The sequence below is a fragment of the Eptatretus burgeri genome, chromosome 2, assembly GCF_056783735.1.
Source record: "Eptatretus burgeri isolate ZD-2024b chromosome 2, Ebu_testis_v1, whole genome shotgun sequence".
Taxonomy (NCBI): domain Eukaryota; kingdom Metazoa; phylum Chordata; class Myxini; order Myxiniformes; family Myxinidae; genus Eptatretus; species Eptatretus burgeri.
The window spans coordinates 115,834,427-115,851,555 of NC_140962.1; the positions used below are offsets into that span (position 1 = coordinate 115,834,427).

At 47.0% G+C, this 17,129-nt stretch overlaps 1 protein-coding gene across 10 annotated transcripts in view; it reads right to left on the reverse strand.

Annotated features, from left to right (window-relative positions):
* Positions 1–17,129, reverse strand: part of LOC147032889 (single-stranded DNA-binding protein 2-like) — a 151,443-nt gene that overhangs the window by 97,834 nt on the left and 36,480 nt on the right. For 5 of the 10 annotated variants that reach the window (XM_085870870.1, XM_085870869.1, XM_085870868.1 and 2 more), the window contains exons 4-5: positions 13,104–13,188; positions 12,932–13,006 (exon numbers count right to left, since the gene is read on the reverse strand). In XM_085870870.1, the coding sequence (XP_085726996.1) occupies positions 12,932–13,006; positions 13,104–13,188 (160 nt within the window). Of the gene's footprint in view, positions 1–12,931; positions 13,010–13,103; positions 13,189–17,129 lie in introns of all 10 variants that reach the window. The other 5 variants (XM_085870867.1, XM_085870871.1, XM_085870866.1 and 2 more) reach the window with 1 other exon arrangement.

Genomic DNA, 17,129 nt, shown 5'->3' on the forward strand with positions numbered 1-17,129 from the left:
CAGTCATGCGCCACTGAACGACGGGGTTACGTTCTGAGAAACGCGTCGTTAAGCGACGTCATCGTTGTGCGAACATTTTTTTTTTTTCGTTTTCGAACATCGTACTAACACAAACCGAGACACCTTGGCTATATGGTGTAGCCTATTGCTCCTCGGATACAAACCTGTACAGCATGTTACTGTACTGAATACTGTCGGCAAATGTAACACACATCCAAGAGAGACGGAAGACACGTCAGTTTTACCTTTGTGCTGTTCATGACGGTCATCGGTGTTGTTAGCAGCAGCTTACAATCTCCTCTCGCATCGATTATAGAAAGATGAATAAAAAGCGTTTGGATTTTATGAATACGTAATCATTGCATCGATGTTATAATTTACAAATGAAGAAACGAGCACCTGTCAATTGTGATATGTATTTTCGGAACAGTGTGAATGTTTTAACAACATAATAAGCTTCACTAATAATAAATTTGTGTTTTAATGTCGACTAAGAACAACGATTTATCCGTGGAATTCTTCAATTCAAAGGTTATTTTCCTTGCTAGAAGGTAAACGTGGAAACATTGGTTCAGTTTGAAAGCCGATTTCCTTGAATCCCGATTTAGCACGATCCTGTTTTTTTCGCGATGACATTTTATGTACCTCAACGATCGCATTATAACAGGGCCACACTGTCGTTTATTATCATTATGAGGTATTATGCACTGTACAGTGTACATAATTGTATGTACTATTTTTATACGAGGCACCATCACTCGGCGATAGGAATTTTTTCAGTTACATTTTTTTCTTTTTTTTTTTTCTTTCTTTTTTTTTCAGAGCGGAAGATCCGTCGTATATGCGATCCGTCGTTGCCCGGAACGTCGTTAAGCGGCGCATGACTGTATATATAAATATATATACAAATAAATAATATATATATACATATAAATAATATATATTCTGAATGTTGGGATGATGACTGGCAAAGGGCAAGAGTTGGCTGATATGATGGAGAGGATTAAGGTGGAAATACTGTGTGTACAAGAGACCAAGTGGATGGGGAGTAAGGCTAGGAGCATTGGAGGCGGTTTAAAACTGTTCCACCATGGTGTGGATGGGAGGAGAAATGGTGTCGGGGTAATCCTGAAGGAAGATTATGTCAAGAGGGTATTGGAGGTAAGGAGAGTGTCTGACCGAGTGATGAGTGTGAAGTTGGAAATTGAAGGGGTGATTATGAATGTCATCAGTGCACATGCGCCGCATATTGTGTGTGAGATGGAGTATAAAGAAGATTTCTGGAGTGAGTTAAATGAAGTGGTGGCGAGTGTATCCAAGGATGAAAGAGTGGTGATTGGAGCAGATTTCAATGGGCATGTTGGGGAAGGGAATAAAGAGGACGAGGAGGTGATGGGTAGGTACGGTCTCAACAAGAGAAATGTGGAAGGGCAAATGGTGGTCAAGTTTGCAAAAACAATGGAAATGGCAGTGGTAAATACGTATTTCCAGAAGAAGGAGGAACACAGGGTGACATACAAGAGTGGAGGAAAGTGCACACAGGTGGATTACATCTTAAGCAAGAGATGCAACGTGAAAGAGATTAGAGACTGTAAGGTGGTGGCAGGGGAGAGTGTAGCTCGACAGCATCGATTGGTGGTCTGTAGGATGATTTTGGAGGTGAGGTTGAGGAAGAGAGTGAGGGCTGAACCAAGGACCAGATGGTGGAAGCTGAAGGAGGAAGACTGTTGAGTGGAATTTAGGGAGGAGGCAGGACAGATGTTGGATGGTGGTAAAGATGGGTGGGATGATTGGGCAACTACAGCAGAAGTGGTGAGGGAGATAGCTAGGAAGGTACTTGGTGTGACATTTGGACAGAGGAAGGAAGATAAGGAGACTTGGTGGTGGAACGAGGAAGTACAGGAAAGTACAAGGAAGAAGGGGTTGGCGAAAAAGAAGTGGGATCGTCAGAGAGATGAAGAAAGTAGGCAGGAGTACAAGGAGTGGCGGTGAAAGGGAAAGAGAGAGGTGGCAAAGGCGAATAAAAAGGCATATGACGAGCTGTATGAGAAGTTGGATACAAAGGAAGGGGAAAAGGATTTATACCGATTGGCAAGACAGAGGGACCGAGCTGGGAAGGATGTGCTGCAGGTTAGGGTGATTAAGGACACAAATGGGAATGTGCTGACAAGCGAGGAGAGTGTGTTGAGAAGGTGGATGGAGTACTTTGAGGAGCTGATGAATGAAGAAAATGAGAGAGAGAGAGAAGGTTGGAAGAGGTGGAGAGAGTGAATCAGGAAGTGGGGTGGATCAGTAAGGATGAAGTGAGGACTGCTATCAAGAGGATGAAAAGTGGAAAGGCGGTTGGCCCAGATGATATACCAGTGGAGGCATGGAAGTGCTTAGGAGAGATGGCAGTGGGGTTGTTAACCAGATTGTTTAATAAAGTCTTGGAAGGTGAGAGGATGCCGGAGGAGTGGAGATTAAGTGTACTGGTTCCAATTTTCAAGAATAAGGGTGATGTGCAGAGCTGTCGAAATTACAGAGGGATAAAGTTGTTAAGCCACACCATGAAGTTGTGGGAAAGAGTAGTGGAAGCTCGGTTGAGAGGAGAGGCGACGATCTGTGAGCAGCAATATGGGTTTATGCCAGGAAAGAGCACCACTGATGCGATGTTTGCTTTGAGGATGTTGATGGAGAAGTATAGGGAAGGCCAGAAAGAGTTACATTGTGTGTTTGTGGATTTAGAGAAAGCTTATGATAGGGTGCCAAGAGAGGAGTTGAGGCATTGGATGAGGAAGTTGGGAGTGGTGGAGAAGTATGTGAGGATCGTGCAGGATATGTATGAGGACAGTGTGACAGCGGTGAGGTGTGCGGTAGGAATGACGGACCGGTTAAAGGTAAAGGTGGAATTGCACCAAGGATCGACTCTGAGCCCTTTCCTGTTTGCAATGGTGATGGACAGGTTGACGGACGAGATCAGACTGGAGTCAGGTCAGGTATGGGAGCATTTGCCAGAACAGCACGTCGCTGCGTCCACTTTCCGCCGGTACTCCAGGGGCCTCCGTCTGGCCATCCCCCAGGCAGATGCCAGGCCCATCCCCATCTCCTTGAGATGATGGTCAACCTGTTGCAACCATGAGGCACGTGGTCGACCCACTGGCCTCCTCCACTCATGAGACTCCCTCGCTGAGAAAACTGGTGAGCAGGATCAGAGTCAGGAAAACGAGCCACATGTCCATACAGCCGCAACTGACGCTCACGGACTATGCAGGTAACAAATCTCATCCGAGTCTCTCTCAGCAACCGCTCGTTGGACACAAAATCCGACCAGCGATAGCCAAGGATTCTCCGAAGAGACCTGGTACCAAAGGAATTAAGTCTCCGTCTCAGATCCTTGGTCAGAGTCCAAGTCTCGCACCCATAGAGCAAGACTGGAAGTACCAAGGACCTGAAGACTCGGACTTTCGTCCTCCCGCACAGGTACCGGCAGCGCCACACCCCATGATCCAGTGAATCCATGACTCCCCAGGCCCGACCCAGACGTCTATTGACCTCTGACTCGCAGCCAGCAGAGACATGAATATCACTGCCAAGGTAAGTGAATCTCTCCACGACCTCAACATCCTCACCACAAACAGACACAGACAGGACAGCAGCATCCAAGATGTCACCGAAAGCCTGGATCTTAGTTTTGACCCAAGAAACCCGTAATCCCAACGGCTCCGACTCCTCATTCAGCACCTCGAGGGCCCCCAAGAGGATGTCTAAAGTCTCCGCAAAGATGACTGCATCATCTGCAAAGTCAAGGTCCGAGATCTTGACATTCCCAAATGACGCACCGCAACTTGATCTCTCCGACATCCTCCCTAGAATCCAGTCCATACAAGTGCTGAAAAGTGTGGGGGCAAGTACACATCCCTGACGAACTCCAGTAACAACTGGAAATAAGTCAGAGATGGTACCACCACACTTCATAGCACTCTCAGTACCAGAGTAGAGTTCAGACATCAGATCGATCAGTTTTGGTGGCACCCCACGAAGACCAAGAATCCTCCAGAGGACATCCCGATTCACTGAATCGAACGCTTTACAGAGATCAACATAGGCTGCAAGCAGCCCCTGCCGAAACTCTCGTCTGCGTTCGGTGAGGACACGAAGTGCAAGGATACGGTCAATCGTTGACCTCTTTGGTGTAAAGCCTGACTGCTCTGGACGCTGGTGCTCAAGCAGATGGTGGCGAACCCTATCAAGAATTATCCGAGCAAAGACCTTGCCCGGCACTGAGAGCAGCGTCACCCCTCGGTAGTTGTTGCAGTCTTGGCGATCACCCTTCCCTTTCCAGAGAGGGACAACAAGGCCCCTCTTCCAGTCAGTTGGGATGATGCCTGTGTTCCAGGCAGAGCACAAAACTGCATGCAACGACACGAGTGCAGCATTTCCACCAGCCTTGAGAAGTTCGGCATGGATGCCACAGATCCCTGGAGCTTTGCCCCGTTTCAACTGGTTCACCGCAGCCCGTGTTTCCACAAGCGTAGGTGGACCACAGTTGATTCGAGGGTCAGCAACAGGGATTGTAACACCCTTAACGTCCAACTCGACAGTTGGGGGATCAGCCTGGTACAACCGCTCAAAGTAACCGGCCCAGCGGGCCTTCACTTCAGACTCCTCTGTCAAGAGCCTATCACTCTCTGCTCGAACTGCAGTGCTCCGAGGGATGGGCTTGGATGAACGTAATGCGCGAATTCCCCTGTAAGCGGGACGAGAATCACCTGTCCACAGGTGATGCTCTACCCCCTCACAGATTCCTCGCACATAGGCCTCCTTGTCCACCCTCAGTGCACGTACAGTTTTACGCCTCAGCTCCCTGAACAGCTCAGCTCTGCCATTCAGCCTGGCCCTGCAACTCTGGTCAATGGTATCCAGTGTCGCTTGAGAGACAAAATTCTTCTTTGCCCTGCGGTGAGCTCCAAGGCATCCACCGGCAACATCGAGGACGGTGGTCTTGAAGGCGCTCCACAACTCTTCAGGACCCCCCAAAGCACCCAGACTCCCCAAGTGTCCACTCAGCCTGTTCGCAAACTCCTCAGCTACTCTCTCATCCCTGAGCTTGGCAACATCCAGCCTCGGCTGGGATGGTACCATTCTCCAGGATTTAAGGTGCAGCTTTAGAGTTGCTACAACAAGCCTGTGGTCAGTATTGAGGAACTGAGCACTCCCGTAGACCCTGCAGTTCTGGATCATCCTCCAACGACCGTCAATGAGGACATGGTCAATCTCCTTTGCCACACCACCAGCGTTGGAATACCAAGTCCAGCGATGAGCTTGTGGGCGCTGAAACCATGAACCAGCCACCCTAAGTCCATGACTTCTTGCAAAGTCAAGGAACTTAGTGCCATTCTGGTTCATAGTTGCTGACCCATGGGGACCAACACACACCTCATAACCGTCCCTATCAGTTCCAGTCGATGCATTGAAATCCCCCAAGACTAGAAGTGTATCTCGTCTGGGGCACTGATCAACCACAGACTCGAGTGTGGCGTAGAATGCATCCTTCACGGTGAGATCACTCGCCTCAGTCAGAGCATAAACAGAGACCAGGGAAATGACACCTAAGGAGTGACGAATCCTTAATCTCATAATACGCTCGTTGACCGGTGTTACCTCAATTATCATTTGGGTCAGCTTATTGGACACAGCTTCAGCAACTCCTTGGGTATGGTAACCATCAGAGCGACCAGACCAATATTAGGTGTAACCACCCACCATTATCTCGCCGCAATCCGGTCTCCGAACCTCAGAGAGAGCTGCAATCCTGATGTCAAAACGCTTGAGCTCAGATGATAACAGAGACAGGTGATCATCCTCTCTTAGGGATAGGACATTCCAGGCACCCACCCGAAGGGACCGCCTCAGGTTAACCCAAGGAGACCGCCGTCTGGTGGACGACACCTCAGCACCACTCCGACACACTCTCCCGCAATCTGACCCAGGGATGTTACCCCGTGGTTTCCCTCCTATCAAAGATTGAGGGTCCCGAAGGCTTTGCCCCAATCCCGTCATCCGGTGAGCTGCCCTGCGAAGGGAAGCTGCACAGGAGGTACTCCCACGGAGTGGGTTTTCAGATTTTTTTGCGTTTTGCGGAATGAAGGGTTTTACGGTGGCCGGAGTGCAAATCCTGCCACCAACCTCCTAATAAGAAGTGACCCAACTGCAGGAGGACGTCCGCAGACACAGTTGGGCACTAGATATGGATGGCCGTTGGCTCACAAGGAGCTCCTCCACCCTTTGACAGGTTTTGTTTTTAATCCTGCTGGGTGTCCATATCCAAACACCCTCCTCACCAGAAAACCTGGTGGGGGAGACGGTTTAGTCGCCGACAACCCGACCATGGAACAGGTTAGTACAGGTTTACATGGTACCTGTAGCAGGTCACAGATCGAACCTGACCTGACAAGACCTGACAAGGAGTCCCCATGGACTATGATGTTCACGGATGACATCATGATCTGTAGCGAGAGTAGGGAGCAGGCTGAGGCGAGCCTCGACTGGTGGAGGTATGCACTGGAGAGAAGGGGAATGATAGTCAGTCGGAGTAAAACGGAGTACATGTGCGTAAATGAGAGGGAGGGTGGTGGTATGGTGTGGTGTGGTTGCAAGGAGATGAGGTGGGGAAGATGGATGGGTTTAAATACTTGGGATCAACTGTCCAACGTAACGGAGAGTGTGGTAGAGAAGTGAAAAAGAGAGTGCAGGCAGGATGGAGTGGGTGGAGAAGAGTTGCAGGATTGATTTGTGACAGAAGGGTAGCTGCAAGAGTGAAGGGGAAAGTATATAAGACGGTAGTGAGACCAGCTATGTTGTATGGTTTGGAGGTGGTGGCGCTAACAAAAAGACAGGAAGCGGAGCTGGAGGTGGCAGAGTTAAAGATGCTGCGATTCTCGTTGGGAGTGACGAGGATGGACAGGATAAGGAATGAGTATATTAGAGAGACAGCGCAGGTAGGACGGTTTGGAGACAAAGTGAGAAAGGCGAGATTGAGATGGTTTGGACATGTGCACAGGAGGGAAGCGGAGTATATCGGGAGAAGGATGCTGAGGATGGAGCCGCCAGGCAGGAGGAGAAGAGGAGGGCCAAAGAAGAGGTTCATGGATGCGGTGAGGGCGGACATGCAGGCGGTTGGAGTGTCAATGGAAGATGTGGAGGATAGAGCGAAATGGAGACGGTTGATTCGCTGTGGCGACCCCTAACGGGAGCAGCCGAAAGAAGAAGAAGAAGAAGAAGAAGAAGAAGAAGAAGAAGAAGAAGAAGAAGAAGAAGAAGAAGATAAATAATATATATATACAGTCATGCGCCGCTTAACGATGTTCCGTGCAACGACGGATCGCATATACGACGGGGATCTGCCAGCTCTGAAGAAAAAAAAAATGTAACTGAAAAATTCCTATCGCCAAGTGATGTAGCCTCGTATAAAAATAGCACATACAATTATGTACACTGTACAGTACATAATACCTCATAATGATAATAAACGACAGTGTGGCCCTGTTATAATGCGATCGTTGAGGTCCATAAAATGTCATCGCGAGAAAAACAGGATCGTGCTAAATCGGGATTCAAGGAAATCGGCTTTCAAACTGTACCAATGTTTGCACGTTTACCTTCTCGTAAGTAAATTACCTTTGAATTGAAGAATTCCGCGAATAAATCGTTGTTCTTAGTTGACATTAAAACACAAATTTGTTTTCATTGAAGCTTTGTATGTTGTTTAAACAATCGCACTGTTCCGAAAATATACATATATACATATATATATATACATATATATATATATATATATATATATATATATATATATATATATATATATCACAATTGACAGGTGCTCGTTCCTTCATTTTTAAATTATAACATCGATGCAATGATTATGTATTTATAAAATCTAAACGCTATTTATTCACCTTTCTATAATCAATGCGAGAGGAGATTGTAAGCTGCTGCTAACAACACCAATGGCTGTCATGAACAGCACAAAGGTAAATCTAACGTGTCTTCCGTCTCTCTTGGATGTGTGTTACAATTGCCGACAGTATTCAGCACAGTAACATGCTGTACAGGTTTGTATCCGAGGAGCAATAGGCTACACCATATAGCCTAGGTGTCTAGGTTTGTGTAAGTACGATGTTCGAAAACGAAAATGAAAAAAAAAAAAATGATGTTCGCACAACGATGACGTTGCTTTACGACGCGTTTCTCAGAACATAACCCCGTCGTTAAGTGGCGCATGACTATATATATACAAATAATATATATCTATTAATAATATATATAACTATGTATACAATAAATATATATATATATATATATATATATATATATATATATATATATATATATATATATATATATATATATATATATATATATATTGTTACGGATCTGGAAACCATATGCATTCAAACATGCAGATGTCCCAACACTCAAGAGTCAGTTATTCCGTTAAGTACATGTAAGACAGGTCCCTTCCTTTTGTCTATTAGGAGAATCAAAGGTGTGCGTTGCGATGTCCTTTTGGGTAGGTTATTACATCTAACGACCATCCAACACACCATCTAACGACCATCCAACACACCATCTAACGACCATCCAACAAACAAACCGACAACACCACTGAACAAGCGCTTCACTCGCCGAACCGAAGCCCTGCCCAGAAAGGGCAGACCCATCGGAGACCCGTCCAATCAGAGCAGACAGTGACGTCTGTTCCACCGAGCCCCCGCCCCGTTTGGGGAGGTCCATAATAGTTACGACGCCATCCTCAGCGGAGAGTTCTGAGGGGGTTTGGTCGTTGGTTCTGAGTAATTCTCTTGGAGGAGGAACGAGAGTTCTTTTGGAGGAGCAAGTTGGTTGGTGTGCGCTCAACATTTTGCTGGCGTTTGTGGAGTTTTCCTGGGTCCCGTCCACGATCCTGATCCCGTCCACGACCCTAGGACTCCGACGACCCCGCTCGGTTTCCTCCACAGGCACGAACCCCACGCATGTGACTGTGGGCCGAGCCGCATGACCAATAGCCGGTGCCGCACCGCGGAGCACACCCTCCCTTCAACGTGCAGGAACCCACGTGAACTGCGACCCCCAGCTCGTCTCTCCCTCTCTGGCTGCTGGGATCTTTCAATAAATCATCTGAGTGTGCGTCTGAGTGTGTGGGCCCATCTTATAAGTAGAACTGTTAAGTGTTTTCCATCATTGTAAATTCTTGCTTGCATATCCACAATAAGTCTTGCCCTGTGTCTTTTTTATTTGTGAATAAAACAATTGTAGAAATGTTCCCAGTTCGTTTCCCTCCTTTCTTGCATTGGTCCAGCATGGTTCGGATCTGAGTTTAGCCGGGTTTTTATACCCAATATTCCGTTCATCCGAGCCGGCACGGCTTTGGCAGTTCCGCTCGACTGCACCCGAACCGGAGTTGGTAGTTGGAACTCTACCGCAGGCGGTAGAGTGACCCGGTTCGAGCAAGACGTGCCGAGGGAATGGTTCCCCGGTAGACGACACCGCGTAGTTAATTTGGAAAATTGGTTCTAGACAAAAATACCCTACACTACACGGTGGAGGTATTGGCATTCCACGGACGGTTCAGCGACCCGCCGGCTTGCAGAATTAATTATCTGGAGCGACGGCCTACAATTCTGGGGAGTCTGATGGAAGACGACGTGACTTTCCCCACCTAGTGGTCGTTCTCACCACCGACCCCCAGCCCGCAACAATATGTATATATAAATAATGTAGAATATTGAAGCGGTTTTCAGAACCGCATGCATACAACAGATAGGTGTCCCAATACAGTTATTCCATTATTATACGTGTAGATAGTCCCCTTCCTTTTGTTTAGCGGGACAGCAAGGGAGTGCGTTGCGATGATCTAATAGCTAGGGTTGCTTAAATCATTTTTTCCTTCATTTCATCCCCACTCTTCTTCTTTTCTGAGTAATCCTGAGGTAAATCAGCCACGTTTGCCTTGGAGGCCAGCGCGTGCGGTGCCGCAGTGAGGGATCCGCTGTCCAGAGATTCTCGTTCCCGGGCGAGCCCTAAACCCAGCGTGTGCGGCGAGTGATGTGCGCTAATTGGTGCTGGACTATTGACTGGAGCTTCCGATGGTCTGGGGAGAATTGCCGATTGCATTAGAAAGGCATGCAAGTAAATACCTCTTAAGAGGCTGCACAAATGGTGTTTTTCACGGCACGGGAAACACGGCCAGCACGACACACGTACAGAGGCCAATAAAGCCGACTCCACGCAATGTTGGGCAGGATACGAGTATGCGGGTAGAAGTGGCTTGTTCTTTTTTAACCTCAATACCCGATGCATGTTGGTGTTCGCCCCGCACACACGCTAGTGGAGTCATGTGAACGCAAGTGCTGGCCACGTGTGTAATGGCGGAACCGCGCGCACTGTATGGAATGTGCTCGAAAGCAGGCACGTACGCCGCTCGTGAAACGTGCATGGATATATCCATGGCGATGTACCTTCGGTCCTCGTTGGCAGCGGTGGACTCTCCATGGATGGTGAACGTCTTCTCGTCTCTGCGGCCAGCAAGGCTGCGATCAAGGCAGGGAATGTACAGTGCGGGCCACGTTGGCGCGTGCAGAACGAACGCATTGATCCGCACTGGTCGGATGCCCGAGCAGGCGTGCGGGACCCTCGACCGCTCGCCCGGGGTTTTTTGCAGAATGATTCGCGTGCCAATTTCGGTGTAGGCGATTCATGTCATCTCGTGGGGTCGGAGCGCAATATTCCCACTGTCTGGGATGGCCTTGCCGGAAACGAAGTGAGGCGGTTTCCGTCCCAAGCTGGCGGGCCACGTGAGGGGTCGGGCCAATCGGAGCGCCCGATTGGGGTGATGACATTTGGATTCGGCATGCCCCCCCCCCCGAGCTGCGGGCCCTATAAAGGTTGGGGCAGTCGCTCTGGACCGAACTGTCTGTTCCCTGCTTCTCGTCTCTGCCTATGTCGACACTGCCACGACCCGCGTCCTGCTCCTCGACTCCGCCTCCTCGTTTCCGCCCACACCACGTCGACCCCACCCGCCTACCTGATCCCGTCCACTGCTCCACTCAAGCTCCTCCTTCACGAGCACAGTCTCCACATGTGCGGCTTGGGCCATAGGCAACGTGCCCACTGTCGGGTACCGCACCCCAGAGCATCCCCCCCCCCCGAAACGTATTGGTGGCACGGCGTGCTATCCGGCGCACAGGTACCGAGATCATAGCCTCAACCCCCCCCCCCACCCCCACTCGGGTTGCAAAGCTCCCTCTTAATCGGGTTCTGTGTCTGTGTGGGCGTGTGTGTGCTGGTGCCTGTCTGCTTCAGTCAGACTGCAGAAGATTGTTATCATTGTTATTGTTATTATTTCCACATGAAGTCTGCTCTGTGTCCCCTTTTGTAAGTTGCCCGTTTATTGTCGCACCACGCTTCTTTCTATCTCTGCACAACACACCCCAATAAATCTTCACTGTGCCACATAGCTTTCCTTGCCTGCTTGAAAATAAATAATTATCATTTTGAATGTTCCCTGCTCGTTTTTGTCTTTTCTTCCATTGATCCAGCATGGTCCGAATCCTCATTTAGCTGGGACTTCATTCCAAACGATCCGCTCCTTTTAGCCAGTACGTCCTTGGCAGTGTTGCTCGGCTATATCCGATCCGGTAAAGTGATCCGGTTCGGACAAGGCGTACCGAGGACGTGTTTCCCCGGTAATTAAACCACATGATTAATTAGGTAACCTGATTAACCCATAGACAGGAGGACCCTAGGTCACGCGGTTGAGTTATTGGCGTCCACTGTCGGCTAAGCGACCCGCCACGTCACGGAATTATCCGTGAGACGGCATACAATTCCGGGGGAGTCTGGTGGGAATCGACACCTTATGGTCTTCTCACCCGACCCCCCAGCCCGCAACAATATTATATTTATATATATATATATATATATATATATATATATATATATATATATATATATATATATATATATATATATATATATATCTCTCTTCTTCTTCTTCTTCTTCTTCTTTTTTCGGCTGCTCCCATTAGGGGTCGCCACAGCAGATCATCCATATGATCCGCATCGTGATTTGGCACATGTTTTACACCGGATGCCCTTCCTGACGCAACCCTGGTCGCCTCTTGCGACACAGGGATCATATATATATATATATATATATATATATATATATATATATATATATATATATATATATATATATATATATATATATATATATATATCGTGTTTCACAAACAATCCTTTCTTAAGGACAGATAAATTTCTGGTCATGTAATTGTTTTTTTTAATCCAATTTGTTTATTCTAAATTTTTTATCTTTTCCTTTCTCCAAAGTAAATACTGGCTGTTGTCCAAGATTCCAAATTTGATTGTCTGCATCTGCTATCCCCCTAATGCTTGTTTGATAAAATAACTGAACTGCAAAGATTGTGAAACACTGCATTTATATTTATCTGACTGTATTTATAGCGTCCTGTTTATCAATTTCCCAGAATACATTGTAAACAAACCCTTTTAATTATAAGAAACGCCTTCCTGCCTTCCATACATGATCCACGGCCAGTTGAGGCTTCATTTGGGTGATTTGGCAAAAATTATAGACTTGGTAAAATGATGCAGTAACTCCAATATCGTTTTGGCGTTCGTGGAGGTATTTGGACCTCCAGCTCAGACAGTCTGTGTTAATGGACCCTCTGGTGTCACAACTGTTGTCAGGCCATGGGATAGTGGATCAATGAGCATCTAAAGCAGAAATACAGAATCATTGTCCACATTTTTTTTAATTATTTTTTGAAAAACAAAACAATCAACTGCAGTTGACAAATTGGGTACTTCTGTTTACATGTTTCATCATGAAGCAGCAAGTTTCATCAATTAACTTATTTACCTGATAAAATCCAGGGCCAATTCCATCACCTGAAGGCAGGTTTGCGAGCACTGGGCTCTGGGCGGCTGCTGCACTCTGCTAACAACATACAGAATGAAACAAATGTCAGAAGATAGTGGAGCTTGTGTATATGCACAAAAATAAATGCATTATCCTGAAGCGTGTCACATACATAATCATGGAAGGCCTTCGCTTCACTAGAGTGTTCACAAGTTTCTCTCCTTTCTGGGGCTGCACAGTACAAATCCCAAAAGACACTGCAAAAAACAAAAATGGAAATTAAAATTAAGAAATATTATTAAGACCCATTGCATGAGAACCAGATATGGTACGATACATGACTTCTTGGATTAGATCTATAATTTCTGGAAACAAAGCCCTTTGTCCGAACAAAAAAAAATCAACATTTTGAGACCTAATTTACAATGGCTCAATAGTTATGAATGCATGTCAGTCAGACAAACTCAAAATATCGTATATTCCTGTGGCGTTGCTGTCAACTCAGAAATTTCAGAACCACAAATGACCGAACAAATACAAAAAAAAAAAATTTAAACCCTCATATAACAAGTTTGTGTAGAGCCGCAATGAACATGCAATTTTCAAGTTGAATCAAGCAACCGAGCATACACAGCACCATCCACAATTTTAACTTCACAATACAACTTCCATATACAGTGGGGAGAACAAGTATTTGATACACTGCCGATTTTGCAGGTTTTCCCACTTACAAAGCACGTAGAGGTCTGTAATTTTTATCACAGGTACACTTCAACTGTGAAAGACGGAATCTAAAATAAAAATCCTGAAAATCACATTGTATGATTTTAAAATAATTAATTTGCATTTTATTGCATGAAATAAGTATTTGATCACCAACCAACCAGTAAGAATTCCGGCTCTCACAGACCTGTTAGTTTTGTCTTTAAGAAGCCCTCCCATTCTCCACTCATTACCTGTATTAACTGCACCTGTTTGAACTCGTTATCTGCATAAAAGACAGCTGTCCACACTCAATCAATCAGACTCCAACCTCTCCACAATGGGCAAGACCAGAGAGCTGTCTAAGGACATCAGGGCCAAAATTGTAGACTTGCACAAGGCTGGGATGGGCTACAGGACAATAGGGCAAGCAGCTTGGTGAGAAGGCAACAACTGTTGGCGCAATTATTAGAAAATGGAAGAAGTTCAAGATAACAGTCAATCTCCCTCGGTCTGTGGCTCCATGCAAGATCTCATCTCGTGGAGCCTCAATGACCATGAGAAAGGTGAGGGATCAGCCCGGAACTACACGGCAGGACCTGGTCAATGACCTGAAGAGAGCTGGGACCAGAGTATCAAAGAAAACAATAAGTAACACACTACGCCGTCATGGATTAAAATCCTGCAGCGCACGCAAGGTCCCTCTGCTCAAGCCAGCGCATGTCCAGGCCCGTCTGAAGTTTGCCAATGACCATCTGGATGATCCAGAGGAGGAATGGGAGAAGGTCATGTGGTCTGATGAGACCAAAATAGAGCTTTTTGGTTTAAACTCCACTCGCCATGTTTGGAGGAAGAAGAAGGATGAGTACAACCCCAAGAACACCATCCCAACCATGAAGCTTGGAGGTGGAAACATCATTCTTTGGGGATGCTTTTCTGCAAAGGGGACAGGATGACTGCACCGTATTGAGGGCAGGATGGATGGGGCCATGTATCGCGAGATCTTGGTCAACAACCTCTTTCCCTCAACAAGAGCATTGAAGATGGGGCGTGGCTGGGTCTTCCAGCACGACAACGACCCGAAACACACAGCCAGGGCAACTAAGGAGTGGCTCCGTAAGAAGCATCTGAAGGTCCTGGAGTGGCCTCGCCAGTCTCTAGACCTGAACCCAATAGAAAATCTTTGGAGGGAGCTGAAAGTCTGTTGCCCAGCGACAGCCCCGAAACCTGAAGGAGCTGGAGAAGATCTGTATGGAGGAGTGGGTCAAAATCCCTGCTGCAGTCTGTGCAAACCTGGATAAGAACTACAGGAAACGTCTGATCTCTGTAATTGCAAACAAAGGTTTCTGTATCAAATATTAAGTTCTGTTTTTCTGATGTATCAAATACTTATTTCATGCAATAAAATGCAAATTAATTATTTAAAAATCATACAATGTGATTTTCAGGATTTTTGTTTTAGATTCCGCCTTTCACAGTTGAAGTGTACCTATGATAAAAATTACAGACCTCTACGTGCTTTGTAAGTGGGAAAACCTGCAAAATCGGCAGTGTATCAAATACTTGTTCTCCCCACTGTACATGAGGTGAGATCTCTCAAGGCCTTACGTGCCTCCTGAACAATAAAGGAGCAATGAAAAGCTATATTCCATCTATCCATCCATCGGGACCACACTCTGTGCAGAGCGTCGGTGCTGCCGAAGCAGTCTCCTTGGCTATTGGGCAAAATCCTGGATGGGTCACCACTCCGACACAGGATACCAGCAAGCTGACACTCATTTTGCAGGCCTCGGAATGATGACAGGCAGAGTCAACCCCACCGAGTATTAATTCAACAGCTGAGCAGGATTTGAACTCAGGATCCCAGGATCCAAAGCCCACCACCCTAACCATTAAGCCAACACCAGGCATAAAAGCTATATTAAAGTTAAATAAGTCTGAGCATAACCATAAAAATGTACATTACTTACAACTGCCATGAAAAATTGACTCGACTCGTGAAGAACCCGTCCTTACAGACATGTTAATTTCCCCAGAAATATGTACACCTCAGGCGGCCAGGAAGCTGGCCTAACAGAGTATGGATGTGTGGCACAGCCACATGGTTGGCATGGGCCAGGCTCCGCAGAGAGCCTGGTGGCAGTGCTGTCGTGCATGGCACGCCCATTGGATTTCAGCCAGAGCTAGGGCCTAAGCTGACGGACGAACCAAGTACCCAGGCAGCAGAAGTGGTCTCTCCCAGGAACCTGAGGACCAATTTGGAGAGGTATTACTGGGCCATGCCTTGGTGGTGGTACTGCCGAAGACTAGTGAGGGCCTGAGGTGGCAACCGCCGAGGCAGGTGGTTTAGCAGTCTCTCCCTGAGGTTCTGCGACAGCCCAGCATCTGGTGACCCGCCGTGCTGGGCTGGTCGATAGATGGGGCTTCCCACGTAGACCGGTTGCGGAGATTGCCACCGAAACATCAACTGCAGCATATTTCAAACTGTTATGTTGCTAAATGGAAAGTGAAGCTGAGCAGACCCAAATGAACCTACAGCAATTTCTACAGATATACCACTATGATTTAATGTGCCCTTGTTTTGGGACTAGAGCTTTGCATTTCATTGATGTGGACTTTTGACCTTTTCTCAATGACACGACTCGCCATGCATTGTTTGTAAATATACAGGTGTTTTGGTATGGGTGATGGGTAAGAGTAGCCATGAAGGGCCATGAAGGGCAGCGTGTGGACCAATTGGAGGGGCTAATAAATGTGTTCGAAATAAAGTAATATCTCGTGTTTTGTTTTTGTATAGTCTGGCATTGGAAGCTATGGCATGGCGACAACACACCGCAACTTGCATGGCAAGTGTAGCGTAGAATGGTACAGCAATCGTGAAAGTGAAATGTTGTAAGATTTGTGGGTTGTGTGGTGAGTGCCCGTGGGCCCGAGTGATCTCTCAATGGGCGTGGTTGGCGGCTCCACCATGCCTCGCCCCCAGTAGCTCTAACATGCAACTGGAAACGGGTAATTAATCCTTTTGAGAAGGGGCAATGAGGACCTCAGGCGGTCATGTGAAGGCCAAGGAAGGCCAATATTTGACCCCATTAGGTGAGGACGCAGCAAGGAAGCTGTCGTGGTGCTGGGGGATGGGAAGGATGGGGAGCCACGATTCCCTTGTGGTAAGACTTTCCTTGGGCTCTGTCGGTACAACCCACAATCATATTCACACCACTGCATTTTCGGACCTCTTGGCTGCCTATTAGGACACAATGTAGGTAAAGGTAATGCCATGGCTTTGCAGGGCAATTAACTTTTGTAAATGTGGGAAAAAATTGTTTAATGCTTGTTGTTGTGTATGAATGAAAAGGTTAGGCAAGAATAGGTTTGGCCTCGTCTTCCACAGCCTCTTCTCATTTATTCATAATGATAATCTATCAAAGAGTGAAGGCCCCTCTCCCCAACTGCCCATCAATCCAAGGTAGGTGGTCCTTTGACCACTGTCTATCTGTCA